Here is a 14,000-nt window from a genome sequence, read left to right as displayed (position 1 = left end):
CGTACACACACATATATAATATATAATTATTTTTTAACATGAAATATTACAATCCATCCTCCTTAAAATAAATTTCATCCTCGAAATTTGTAAAACCCTGATTATTGTTTAAGTAAGAAAAACAAACCTCAAAAACATAGAAAAATATATCACAAAAGGTATAGTAATAGTTGAAAAGCATTAGTAAAATATTTGATTGGAGAAGTTGGACGGAGACAACCCTTCCATGTCAAGTGGATTGCAATTCTCCAATTATAATGCCTTCCAACTCTAGCATATAAATTGAACACCTTTATAATAAACCTGAGAGGAAAATGAAATTAGTCTCTTACCAGAAAATCATTGAAATCAGTGTAGGAAAATGGATGGATATACAAATCGGAAATGTAACTCACCAATCACCTTACTAATTAGACTCATATATTCTCATCACATGTTATTTACAATTTTATCTCATCACATAGTCCGATACTATGTAGGAATGAGATTTAACTAACTCATCACACAACCCGTTGTTTTATAGAAATGAGAAAATATTACAGACATTACCAACTTGTGTAGGAATGAAAATTTCACTTCGCAATGACCTTTTTCTTTCCTTTTCCTTTGTGAGTAGGAATGAATTACATCTGAATACATTTCCCCATCAAAATTTACAAACATTTACTCAAGAAATTATATTCCTGTGAACCAATTTCAAACATTAAACAACAATAAGTAGTTAAATTACTATTTTTATAAAACTATCACACAAATAAATATATTGAAATAAAGGAACATCATTAAAATACTTCCAACGTTTTCCTAAAACAAAAGTCAATTTCCAAAAGATATGGATAATCATACACAGAAATGCTCTCCTAAGATCCTCATTTTGAGGACCTGTGAGGTCCTATTTCATTTCAACCCTTAAGATTAATTTGACTGTGAAATAATCCAAAATATGATATTATCCCTGTTACAACATAACAGAATAATAATGTTGTAACAGGGATAATAACAAAATATGATATTATTCCTGTTACAACATACCATATATATGACATTCACGCCTAAAACTCTTATTATTATTATTATTATCTTTACTTTTTTTTTATCAAAATTATTATTTTGTTATGTTGTAACAGGGATAATATCATATTTTGGATTATTTCACAGTCAAATTAATCTTAAGGGTTGAAATGAAATAGGACCTCACATATCCTCAAAATGAAGAACTTAGGAGAGCATTCCTGTAATCATACATACATAAATACGCACAGACACGCCCACACATATATAACTTTACTTTCTACGATTTGTAGCTCTTCCAGTGACCTGGAATTCTTATAATTTATAGCACAAGTCTACACACGCATTCTAGTTCCTCAAGAAATTACCACCAATCAAGAAAATCAAATCTCAGCATTATATAAGAAAGTAATATGTGAAATTCAATAGAATTCTAATTTCAAGTCTATTCCACAAACCTGGTAACAAACACAGGTATTATCCTAGGGTATCTAATCCCTAAGCTTTGATACCATTGGTCACGTCCTGATCCCTGAATAAAGACTATTCACGAGTTAGGGTGTGAGTCATATCTTAGTTATAAAAATAAATTCTACAACCAAGATATGGGGGAAAATAAAATAAAAAATTTGTAATGATTACTCAATACAACGTATAACAAAATTTTACATACATAAAATTTATTGAATACGCATCGGAATAAAATAGTGTACAAATTACTTTACAACCGAAACTACCAACAAAATAATAATTAAAATGTGACAATTCTTGCAAATACATAAAATATACACAAATGAGATGCATGAATGTACTCATTCTCTTCTAACCCCGCTCACACGTACCTAAGGCATCCAAGTCTGCACGTCTCATACCATACTTATACCACTTGGCTCCGAATACCTTAGAATATGAGTTAACTTCCGTTCATCCCTTAAACCCAATTTTTCATAATCAAATTCTCAGTTTCCATTTTATTATATAGACACTTCCCCCAACGTCCAATTGTATATTCAAGGTTTGTATATTCAAGCCATTTCCCCGACACGCTAACATATACAAGGTTCATTATTTTATAACCAAGCATTTGTATACTCAAGTCCTTCCCCCGACGCCTGACGTGTACAAGGTTCATTATTTTATATTCAAGGCAAACTTCAGCCCTTAAATATCCTCACAACTCTTTTTCTTACTTTACAAGAATGCTTATGTATATGCCATGTAGCAAGGATATCAATAATCACATGCTCTATAATATCTATAACACTAATCAAACTGTTAGTAGCCAAAATTGTATTATATCTGCAACACTAATCAAATTGTTAGTTGCCAAAATTGTATTATATTATCAATAATATACAGTATGGATAACACACAACAATCTAATTGAGAATATTACTTCACCATTTTACTCCATCTCTCTCTAGGTGATATTGATGCATAAACCCATTTGAGTTCCATAGAGCAATTCTATTGGGTAAGCTCTCATGCATTTTCTGGAATTTTTCTCTCTTATTTTACAACATTCTCAAGGGAAGTAAATGGAGACTTTCGATGGTTTAGTGGAGTGCTTCTCATGGCAATGATCTCAAAATGTAAATGCATAAACAACACAAGATTTAAATGGTTCACCAAATCGACTACATCTACTGGGGTTTGCTTTCATTGTATTTAACTATATATAAGAGACCTACAAATACAATGAAAGGTATCTTAAAGCCTTAACAATATGTAAAAGAAAGATAAGAGGTAATTTAATTTGAAGGGGAGAATGGTTTTTTGTTGGAGTTGTTATGTTTCTTTTTTCTTCTTCTTCCTCTCTCTTTTTCCCCATGTCTTCCGTTAGTTCTTGCTCCTTCCTTTACAAAGATTGCATGACATTTTTCTCTCCAAAAAAATCTCCTAAATGTGCCAATAGAAAGAAGCCAAGTGTGGTGCTAATCCTTACCATAAAATGTGTTCCAATAACAAGGCAACAAGTGTTGTCCTAATCATTAAGAATGATATGTATTCCAATGGAAAAACAACAAGTGTTAAGTTAATCATGAACTAATGAATATCATGCAAGATGTTCCTCGCATTAAAGGCAATGCGAAATGTTCTAACCACAATAAGTTTTCATCTTCCTCTATTTAGAGTGATGAATATCATCCTAATGGTTATCAACTTTGCCAACTCACCCTTATATATACTTCCACCTCTTATTTTAGAGTAATGAATAATACCTACTCTTTACTCTCTAATGATTGTCAAAATGGCACCTTGCCTTCATGAGAAAAATCAAGCCAAACTCGTCATAATCCCCTTCTCTAATTCAAACTAAATAATATCTCTAATTACATATGAAAATGAAATAATACTAGCTAGTTTGAAATAATTTTGTAGCAAAAAGGATTTGAGTAAATTGTAGCAATGTTCCCTTAACTTTCACTCAATTGAAGCAATGGACCCTCAACTAAAAATCCATTACCATTAGTCCCTCAACTCATCAAAACGTGCAACTATGATCCTTCAACTAAAAATTCATTATCATTGGTCCGTTAACTTTAATCCAACTGGAGAAATGGTTCCTCAACTTTAACTCATTTTGACAAAATTTTAACGAAGTTGACGAAAATGACTATAGCTACATGTTTTGATAAGCTAAGAGATCCCAATTATAGCAATGATCCTTCCAACATAATTTATTTTAACAAAATTTTAACGAAGTTAACAAAAAGAACCATAGTTACACATTTTGATTGGATTTTTAGTTGATGGACCATTGCTCCAATTTGATTTAAGTTAAGGGACCATTGCTACAATTTACTCAAAGGATTTTACGCTAAGACTATTTTACATATCGAAAGTAGATTCTCGTATAAAACAAATCTAATAAAATCATTACGTAAAAATAATTATCCACACACACATATATATAATATAGAATCATTTTTTATTAAATACGGGCTATTACAATTAATTAGTAAACAACTTATATGGTTTATTACTATTCCTATTCTGATTCCTTAAAATTTTAGTAAACAATTCTAACAGGAATCTGATTCCACCATATTCCAACTCCTCTTCAATTCAATTCAATTCTTCTTATTCTGATTACAAATTAGTAAATGAGCCATTAGGACAACTCATAGGACTGGAAAAACCTTGCACGGTTTAGTACTTACATCTAAACCTCTTCAAATTGAACCTGAGTCCTCTTGAGATTGAACTCGATTCTCACTTAATCTCCTAAATCAAATTTTGCTACTCAACCACCTGAAACTAACTCGTTTCTCAGGTTGCTCCATAGTGTCTAAATCCGTCAAAACCATTTATGTTACAAAACTAAGACCCAATGTTGTTGATATGTGTCGCAATAAGTACAATTTGGCTAAAAAATAATAATAGTTGGGTATTTTGAATTCAAAATTATCTTTTCCAAATATGAAAAATAAAACTCAACTTGTTTTTCACTTTGCTCCATTGTGTCCAAACCCATTAACAAATTTGTCAAAACTATATATATGTCAAAACTAGGACCCATTGTTGCTAAGATGTGTGACAATAAGTACAATTTGGCTAAAAAAATTAATAATAGTCGGGTGTTTTGAATTCAAAATTTCTTTTTAAAATAAGAAAAATAAGAATCTAACAAATTTTATGTGCACATGTGACGCACATCTCAACAACAATGCGTTACATTTGCGCCACGCAAACCATTTTAATAGATTTATTAACGAACTTGGTGGTAAGAGGTAAAATAAGACACCTATAAATTTCTGAAGGTTGACTTCAAGTAGGTTGAAGGTTGACTTCAAGTAGGTGAATGTTTTAAATAAAACTTTTTGTTTCGAATGGCTTCTCAAGGTTTCAAAGAAGTCTCCCTCAAAATACTTTAGTTGTCAATTCATAGAGTTTTGTATTCATAATAATCTCTACAAATATATAATCGTTAGTCATTAAATTGTATAAAAAAAAATAATGAATAAAAGTATTATAAATTGTTTATCTGTTTGTTATAGTTAATCGACAAAACAATCTTATTTTTAATTAATTTTTTTATAGAAAATAATTTTACATCATAATTTATAATATAAACGGTTCCGATTATAATCACTAAGTTATGTTCAGAGTATTTTTACTTGCATAAGGCATGGGTCCACGGGCGACAACCGTATATCCGACGTTACGAAATTACGAGCCACTTGTCTGTCTAGAGCGTCCCCACAACGTATATAAAGCCTTCACTCCGAAGCGAAGCGGGGTCAGCAGCAGCAGAGACTCCCTCTCCAAAAACCTAATAAAAAACCCTCGCACTAAACCTCCATTTCCCCTCGCTGGAAACTTGCCCCACCCGAAACAGCGTCGCACGAACGGTACCAGAAACCCTAGTTATACAGAGAGACTGAGAGAGACTAGAGCAGACGACATGTCGCAGTCACTGGAGCTTTTGCTGATACAATTCCTGATGCCGGACAACGACGCCCGGCGGCAGGCGGAGGACCAGATAAAGCGGTTGGCCAAGGACCCCCAGGTGGTTCCTGCGCTCGTACAGCACCTCCGCACTGCCAAGACGCCGAACGTGCGGCAATTGGCCGCCGTGCTTTTGAGGAAGAAGATCACTGGACACTGGGCCAAGCTCTCTCCTCAGAGTAAACACCTCGTTAAGCAGTCCCTCATTGAGAGCATCACAATGGAGCACAGGTCTGAATTTATATCTATTGCTTTGTTTTCGATTTTGGGTGATGCTTAATTGCTTGAGCTTGTGTGTCAGTGTCATTTATTTGCTTTACATTCAAAATGGTTTGCTTATTGATCTTCATGGTGTTTACGCAGTCCGCCGGTGAGGAGAGCCAGTGCCAATGTGGTTAGCGTCGTTGCAAAATATGCGGTCCCGGCTGGAGAATGGCCGGATTTGTTGCCCTTTCTGTTTCAATGTAGTCAGAGTGCACAGGAAGAACATAGAGAGGTAATTTCCGTTGTGTTCTGAAAAACCCTTTTCTTTTTCTTGTTGCACTCTCTATATCGTTCCCCATGTTAACTTCATTGCGCTTTATATAACTGTAATCCTGAAAGTTCATGAACACTTGTGACATTACTCACAAGAGGAGGCGTAATGGTTGGTAAGACTAAACCTTTGGTGCATTATTTGCAAAATGGAAGCTGAAAGTTTGACCGCTTTTTCCCTTCATTTCCCTACAATGTCCAAAGTTGTGGCATAAATTGTGTATGGAAGCTAATATAGCCGGGGTGATTCATGAGTTGTGCGATTATGCTTGTTTAGAAACCTTATGCATTATAGTTTTGGAGTAGGGGAACATAACAAGAATCTTTTGGAGGTGGTTTGTTGGCTAGTTTGGGGTATTTCGTATAGGACTAAATAATAGGATTATTGGAGATTCTAGGGGGGAAGTGGAAGGCTTGAGGATGGTGGTTGCAATTGGGTATCATTGTGGGCATCAATTTCTTTTGGGATATATCATTCTCCTGTATTACTGCAGATTAGAAGGCAGCTGATTGGGATAGTGCTGTATTGTTTTTGTTGGACCTTTTTATGTGCTGTTTAACAGCTAATATGCTAGAGGTTCTGCACTTTTTTATTGGACATATTTTCTGCTATGTATCGTTATTGTTGTCTCTTAATAAAATCTTTGAGTTTGTCGCAAAAAATAATTTTGACTGCAGCCAAAATTAAACATCTCCATAGAGTAGTTTCCTTCTAATTTATCTTAAAGCCCAAGTAATCCAAGCCATCGATAGGTAACTATTTCTTGGTCAAATGCACGCCACTCCAAACAGGTGCGGCAACGTGACCCAATTTTGTAATATGAAAGAGAAATGCAAAAAAGGGTGGAGAAGAATTGATGAGCATATGTTTGGAAGACATCACAAGTTTCTGTTTATGCTTTGGGCAACAAACAACAGAAAACCTGCACTTTTACCACTGTTCTAAATCATTAAATAACTTAATCAGGTGAACTTGATTAACTTATATTGAGTGGAAATGGATGGTCTATGAATTGAGCTATCAAAGGAATTTGTGTGATGAGGAGTTAGGAGAATTATCGGCTTTGCTGTTAAGAATAGAACAGATATGGTTATATCCTTCAAGAGCTGACTCAAGTCGATGGAGTCTGGAATCATTGGGAAGCTTTTCCATTAAATAGTTAAATATAATACAGATATGGATTTTCAGCCATATGGTTTGATTATGAAGTCTAAAGTTCCCCAATGTGAAAGTCTTTACCTGGTTAGGGGCTCAAGGGAAGGTTAACATGCGCGAAATGCTTCCGGAAAGGAGACCCACTAAACTAATGCCCTCAAAGGTGCATCCTTTGCAAGCATTGTCTAGAATCTGTTGATCATGTCTTTTTACATTATCTGGTGGTTCTGAAGCTTCGAGAGGAGATGGGTTATTTCCAGAGATTGCGTTGCTTTTATATGAGAGAAGCATAAAATAAAAATACCAGGAAAGTGGTAGAAAACCAGGACTTTATGGGGTTGTATTTTTTGGCTGTGTTATGGGTAATATGGATGGAAAGAAATAGGATGTTTTTTGAGGGTGGGAATCAGCAGAGAGGAGTTATTGGAGAAAGTTTGTTTATGGTCTTCAGGATTTTAAAGATGTGTTTTTTTTTTTTTTTTTTTTTTCAGTTATTTGGCTTGATTGGAACCCCACTATGGATTTTTCATAGCTGCTTTTTAGGGGTATTTCATTTGTTGTTTCACTGATCTTTCTTTTTTTTTTCTTTTTTTTTTTTTTGGCTTTGTTTTTATTTTGCGGACATCTTATCCACTTTTGTAATCCATCATTCAACTGTGAATGCAAACTCTTGTTTATGCTAGTATGTAGGTCAGATTCACTATACTGATTTATACGGTTGATTTTGCTTTGTTGAAATAAGGTGGCATTGATTCTGTTCAGCTCTTTGACTGAAACAATAGGGAATACTTTTCGGCCACATTTCGCAGATTTGCAAGCACTTCTCTTGAAATGCCTGCAGGATGAGACAAGCAACCGCGTCAGAGTTGCTGCACTCAAGTAATGCTTACTATATTCATAAGTTTGATATATTTATGCTTTTTTTTCTAATAAGTGATTAGCTTGTGTTTTCTCATTTGAATTGTTGAATTGTTATGCCAGGGCCGTAGGGTCTTTTCTGGAATTCACCCATGATGGGGTTGAAGTGGTGAGTTTGTATTCATGCTGTCTCTTTATATCACAAATAAATTCTTTTATGAGCAATACGTTCTTCAATATTGATTATCTGTTTCTGTTTGTCCTCTATACTTGGGTAAGTTGGATAACCTAAAATGATGTTGAAGATTTAAAGTTCCCGTGAATTACTATGTGTTTACTACTCAGCATGTTTGATAGCACAATGCATTTTTTTAAACAATTCAATTAAAAAAATTTAAACACAAAAATCACCAAACAGATAAGGCTTTTGAAATATAAACTAAAGCAACTATTTTATTATTTATAAGGATCCATCACCTATTATTTATAAGGATCCATCACCTTAACAACAAGAGTATCTCTTTCTTGGTTTAGAAAAATATACAAATAAATTCAGTCTTCTGTTGGTATGATGGAACGTGCTCTTGACTGGTTTTGGTGAGAGAGATTTTGGTTTAGCTCATAGATTCATTTGTCTTAGATTACACTGTATTGTTTTGTATTTGACAGACACATCAGACCTATGGTAATTTTTCCTTTGATTTTTTATTCTATTGGACATGATCATATATTCATTGGCTGTTACATCTTTTAGTATACCTAATGTTTGAATTTCATGGAATATGATCTTGGCTGGCTATGCGCTGAATGGTTGATGAAAAATAGCATTTCAGAACGTGATTTTTAGTGAGGCTGTGATGAAATTTATCACTTAACTCCCTGTGAACAGAGGATTAAAGTTCCTCTTTGAATCCTTTAATAAAATTTTCACAAGAGAAAATTACTCTCTCATCAAAACCACAGGTGATAGTCAGTTATAATTTTGGGATTCATTTGAAGACGAAATAGTGACCACGCTTTAATCAACATTCTTAAATAGACCAACATAAGATCCCAAGTCTGACTGACCAAACATGACAATCTTATTCCTTCGGCATTTTATTCCAAGCAATCTGATGCTTTCCACATCTCATGTCAAGCATTCCAAATAGGCATTTTGTTTTTTGTGTTATTTGCATTTTCTCCCAAATTTCTTGCAGTGTTACTAATTAGTTCGTTTTTATTGGCATTTATCGTATTCATACCAATCCAGGTGAAGTTTCGAGAATTCATACCCAGCATCTTAAATGTTTCAAGACAATGCCTTGCAGCTGGCGAGGAGGATGTTGCTATTATTGCTTTTGAAATTTTTGATGAGTTGATTGAATCTCCCGCACCTCTTCTTGGGGAATCTGTTAAGTCCATTGTGCAATTCTCTCTTGAAGTTTGCTCTAGTCAAAGTTTAGAATCTAATACACGTCATCAGGTTAGTAAAAAGGCTCAGTTTTCTCGTCTTTTCTGTATGCTCTCAATCTGTGGTTGGGCTGATAAGTTTGGGACTGGACCTAACAATTTCCGTTTGAGACCAAATTTTTTTGCCACTTTCCTTTCCATTTTGGCCCTCAAGATATGAAAAAGAAAAACTGAGACAGCTGAAAACCATAGTCGCTCCCACCAAGGATTCCCTCTTGCACCTGCTTGCTATTTCTCTCTTTCCTCTCTTTCTCCTCTCTATGCAAACTGCGGGATCAAAGGCCGGCAACTTTGCCCCTCAGATATGATCCTAACTAGCTCTTGCAGATCCGGTGTACTGGATGATGTGCTCTCTCTGTTGCTTGGGTGCGTAGCCCCATCAGCTCTCTCAGTTGTATGTGGGGATCTCTAGTGTTGCATTGCGATTTTGGGTTGTTGCAGCCTCAGGTTTCGACCTGCAACCTGGGGGTCGGAAGGGTCGTCAGCTTCCTACTGATCGGATTTGATAGTTGTAGAGAGAGAGAGAGAGAGAGAGAGAGAGAGAGAGAGAGGCAATTTTTCAGCAGCGCAGCCGTTACAGACTTCGATGGAAATTGGAGCTGCTGTGGGTTTTGCGCTTTTCAGTTTGTTTTTTTTTTTTTTTTAATGGGGGAAAAATGGAAAGGTGAAGTGGCAAAAAAAAAGTTGGTTCTCATCGGTAAACCAAGGCTCTCTGTCTGTTAATATTCCTCATCTTTGTTTCTTTCGTTTTTGCTGCTTCTCAGGCAGTTCAGATAGTTTCATGGCTAGCAAAGTATAAATCCAATTCCCTCAAAAAGCATAAGCTGGTCATCCCTATTCTGCAAGTTATGTGCCCATTGCTCGCGGAATCAAATGATGAAGATAAGGATGATGATCTTGCTCCAGATCGGGCTGCTGCAGAAGTTATTGATACTATGGCTTTGAACATACCAAAGCATGTTTTCCACCCTGTCTTTGAATTTTCTTCTTTAAGCAGTCAAAATGCAAATCCAAAATATCGGGAAGCATCTGTTACCGCTTTAGGTGTCATTTCAGAGGGTTGTTTGGAGATGATAAAAGATAAGTTGGATCCAGTTCTTCATATTGTTTTAGGCGCTCTGAGAGATCCTGAGGAAATGGTTAGGGGGGCTGCATCATTTGCATTGGGTCAGTTTGCGGAGCATTTGCAGCCTGAAATTGTTTCCCACTATCAAAGTGTGCTTCCTTGCATTTTGAATGCCCTCGAGGATGCATCTGACGAAGTGAAGGTATGTTTAGTAGAAGAAAATTAGAAGATTGGTATAGTTTATTCATATGTATTTGATATGATTAAAACAATCTGTATGTGCAGGAGAAGTCATATTATGCTTTGGCGGCATTTTGTGACAACATGGGTGAGGAAATTCTTCCATTCCTTGATCCATTGATGGGAAAACTACTGGGGGCCCTCCATAATAGCCCTCGTAATTTGCAGGAGACGTGCATGGTATGGTCGTCTTCTTTGGGCTGAAGATTTGAAGTAAATTCTTTTAAACATTATCTAGGTATCCAATGAATTATTTTAAATTTATTGATTTGCATCATATTGCAGTCTGCGATTGGTTCAGTTGCATCTGCTGCCGAACAGGCATTCGTTCCGTATGCTGAAGGGGTTTTGGAGTTGATGAAAAATTTCTTGGTGCTTAGTAATGATGAGGATCTTCGTTCACGAGCAAGAGCTACTGAATTAGTTGGAATAGTTGCAATGTGTGTGGGGAGAACTAGGATGGAACCAATTTTACCCCCTTATATAGAAGCTGCAATTTCTGTAATTTATATTTCCTCATTCCTTTGACTATGATTATTTTGTCTCAATGATGTTAGTTAACACATCTAGTGTTATCACAGGGTTTTGGATTGGAATTCAGTGAACTTCGGGAGTATATTCATGGATTCTTCAGCAATGTGGCAGAAATTTTGGATGATGGCTTTATACAGGTATGGAAGGCTTTAGTTGGGTTATGCTTATTATAATTATTCACTTGATGCCCGTTTTCACGAGTTATTTTTCCCTCTTTGGAAAACAGTATCTTCCTCATGTCGTACCCCTGGCGTTTTCTTCCTGCAATCTTGATGATGGAGCTGCAGTGGACATCGATGAGTCTGATGATGAAAACATTAATGGATTTGGTGGAGTTTCATCTGATGATGAAGCTCATGATGAGCCAAGAGTACGAAATATCAGCGTAAGAACAGGAGTTTTAGATGAAAAAGCAGCTGCAACTCAAGCTCTTGGCTTATTTGCACTACATACGAAGGCCTCATATGCACCGTATCCAACATGTAATTTTATTTGATCCTTAGGTTAGCATTCTAAGTTTATGGATATACAATGTTAATCAATAAGTATGATTTTGGTATCTTTGACTTCTTTTAAGCTATTTGGAGGAATCATTAAAGATCCTAGTACGACACTCAGGGTATTTCCATGAAGATGTTCGGCTACAAGCAATCATTTCACTGAAACGTGAGTTCAAACTTTTTGTCTGTATCTGCATGCTATCTGTCAAAGGTTACTCATCTTAAAGGATACTGGAAATGTGGATGAGCTGGTTAATTTTCATTGAGTACTGTCTTGTTTTTCTGTAGATTGTATGATATTAATATCACTTGTTCATTAACAACTCATGTTTGGTTGATTTCAAATACAGATATTTTAACAGCAGCACAGGCAGTTTACCAGAATCATAATGTTAGTGGCCATTCATCTCTCTCTCTCTCTCTCTCTCTCTCTCTCTCTCTCTCTCTCTCTCTCTAACTACTGACTTCTTCCATGTTGAATCATGTCTGATTTTTTTATTACTTAATATGACACAAACTTCAGACACCTGTTTCATTTACATATTTAGTATTGATCTGTACATGCAAGTGTGTGTCATGATCACTGTTATTTGGTTTTGCAAACTTGTTTGTAGCATATTCATCTGTGTATTGTAATGGCTTCTTGGACCCTCCTTTTTGGTGTCGCCTTGGTATATAGTTGAGATTTCATTTGAAATTATTAGGTATCAAAGTATGGTACTAAATGTTTTTGTGTTCTTGTTTTGCAGGAAGGACAAGCAAGGGCTAAGGAAATCCTGGGTAAGATAAAGACCTGAAAACAGAAGATATTTGTACCTGTCCTCATCCTGGTTTTCTGTTACATTATCATCAAACTCTTCAAAATCTGCAGATACTGTGATGAATACTTATATCAAGACTATGACTGAAGATGATGACAAGGAAGTTGTTGCTCAAGCTTGTATGAGCCTTGCTGATATCATCAAAGATTATGGATATATGGTTGTTGAGCCTTGTAAGTATGATTTGTAGTTGGGTGTTATCCTATTTGTTGAAGTAACTTCTAAAGGCTGATAAAATGATGTCATCCAATATCAGATGTACCACGGGTTGTTAATGCTACTCTGGTACTGCTTCGGGAGGAATCAGCTTGTCAGCAGACAGAATCCGATGATGAAATTGATGACGATGATGTTGTGCATGATGAAGAACTTATGGACGCAGTTTCTGACCTTCTTCCTGCTTTTGCGAAGTCAATGGGTCCTCATTTTGCACCTATTTTTGCTACGCTATTTGAACCTTTAATGAAATTCGCGGTGGGTTGCAAAAATATTATATCAAATTTAGTTGCAAGACCTTGCCAGCGTTTTGCTAGAATAGGTATTTTCCTAATTTAACCATTGGTGTGTTCAGAGAGCTTCACGGCCATTGCAAGATCGGACAATGGTTGTTGCCTGCCTTGCTGAAGTCGCTCAAGACATGGGTGCTCCAATTGCTGGATACGTCGATGTAAATTTTATCAAATTTCTTATACATTATTCTTTTAAAAGAAAATTAAAAATGTACATTAAGTTCTAGGATACATTAAGCTAGTTTCTGATATTTGTGTCTGGTTTCAGAGGGTGATGCCCTTGGTAATCAAAGAACTAGCATCATCAGACGCCACCAATAGAAGGAATGCTGCTTTTTGTGTTGGAGAGTTCTGTAAAAATGGGGGTGAAGGGACGTTGAAGTATCCTTTTTTATGTTAAAGACTTTTTAATGTCTTTTCCTTCTTCCTTATTTTTTCTTTGGAATTTTCTTTATCCTCTGATTGGTGTTCTGAGTTCAGGTATTACAGGATTTGTGACGAATATTTGTTTGTAGAAATTAGTTTGGCGTTGAAACCTAGAATGTGCCTTCTGCTAGCGTGTCCTTTAATCATTTTCCAGATACTATGGTGATATATTGCGTGGACTTTACCCACTATTTGGGGAATCTGAGCCAGATGATGCCGTCAGGGATAACGCAGCTGGTGCAGTGGCAAGGATGATAATGGTCTACTATTCAAAAATGCTTGTGTTTATGAACTTCCTGAGAAATTTGGGTCGACAATGTCTGCGCGGTAGGCTTGAAAAATTGGCGACAAGTGTAACCCTGATATTTGAATCACCAATATCTACTGTAGGATACTGTAGGCTTTGGTGCATTCACGCACTAGTCCGATGAACTGGTGCAA

General features: G+C 35.8%; 1 protein-coding gene across 1 annotated transcript; it reads left to right on the top strand.

Annotated features, from left to right (window-relative positions):
• Nucleotides 1-5,305: 5,305 nt before the first annotated feature.
• Nucleotides 5,306-13,990, top strand: LOC103938863 (importin-4-like). Its single transcript, XM_048587349.1, has 18 exons — nucleotides 5,306-5,694; nucleotides 5,827-5,959; nucleotides 7,896-8,032; nucleotides 8,135-8,180; nucleotides 9,264-9,476; nucleotides 10,228-10,731; nucleotides 10,815-10,949; nucleotides 11,055-11,270; nucleotides 11,351-11,440; nucleotides 11,530-11,774; nucleotides 11,881-11,969; nucleotides 12,154-12,194; nucleotides 12,553-12,583; nucleotides 12,675-12,797; nucleotides 12,881-13,098; nucleotides 13,196-13,291; nucleotides 13,402-13,514; nucleotides 13,714-13,990. The coding sequence occupies exons 1-18, from the start codon at nucleotides 5,420-5,422 to the stop codon at nucleotides 13,988-13,990; spliced, it is 2,982 nt and encodes a 993-aa protein (XP_048443306.1). The 5' UTR covers nucleotides 5,306-5,419.
• The last annotated feature ends 10 nt before the right edge of the window (nucleotides 13,991-14,000 follow it).

The sequence above is a fragment of a genome, unplaced genomic scaffold, assembly GCF_019419815.1.
Source record: "Pyrus x bretschneideri cultivar Hongxiangsu unplaced genomic scaffold, Pyrus_bretschneideri_v1 Contig265, whole genome shotgun sequence".
NCBI classification, from domain to species: Eukaryota; Viridiplantae; Streptophyta; class Magnoliopsida; order Rosales; family Rosaceae; genus Pyrus; species Pyrus x bretschneideri.
Note: the sequence above shows the minus strand (reverse complement) of the source record. Positions and strands in the feature narration are given on the sequence as shown.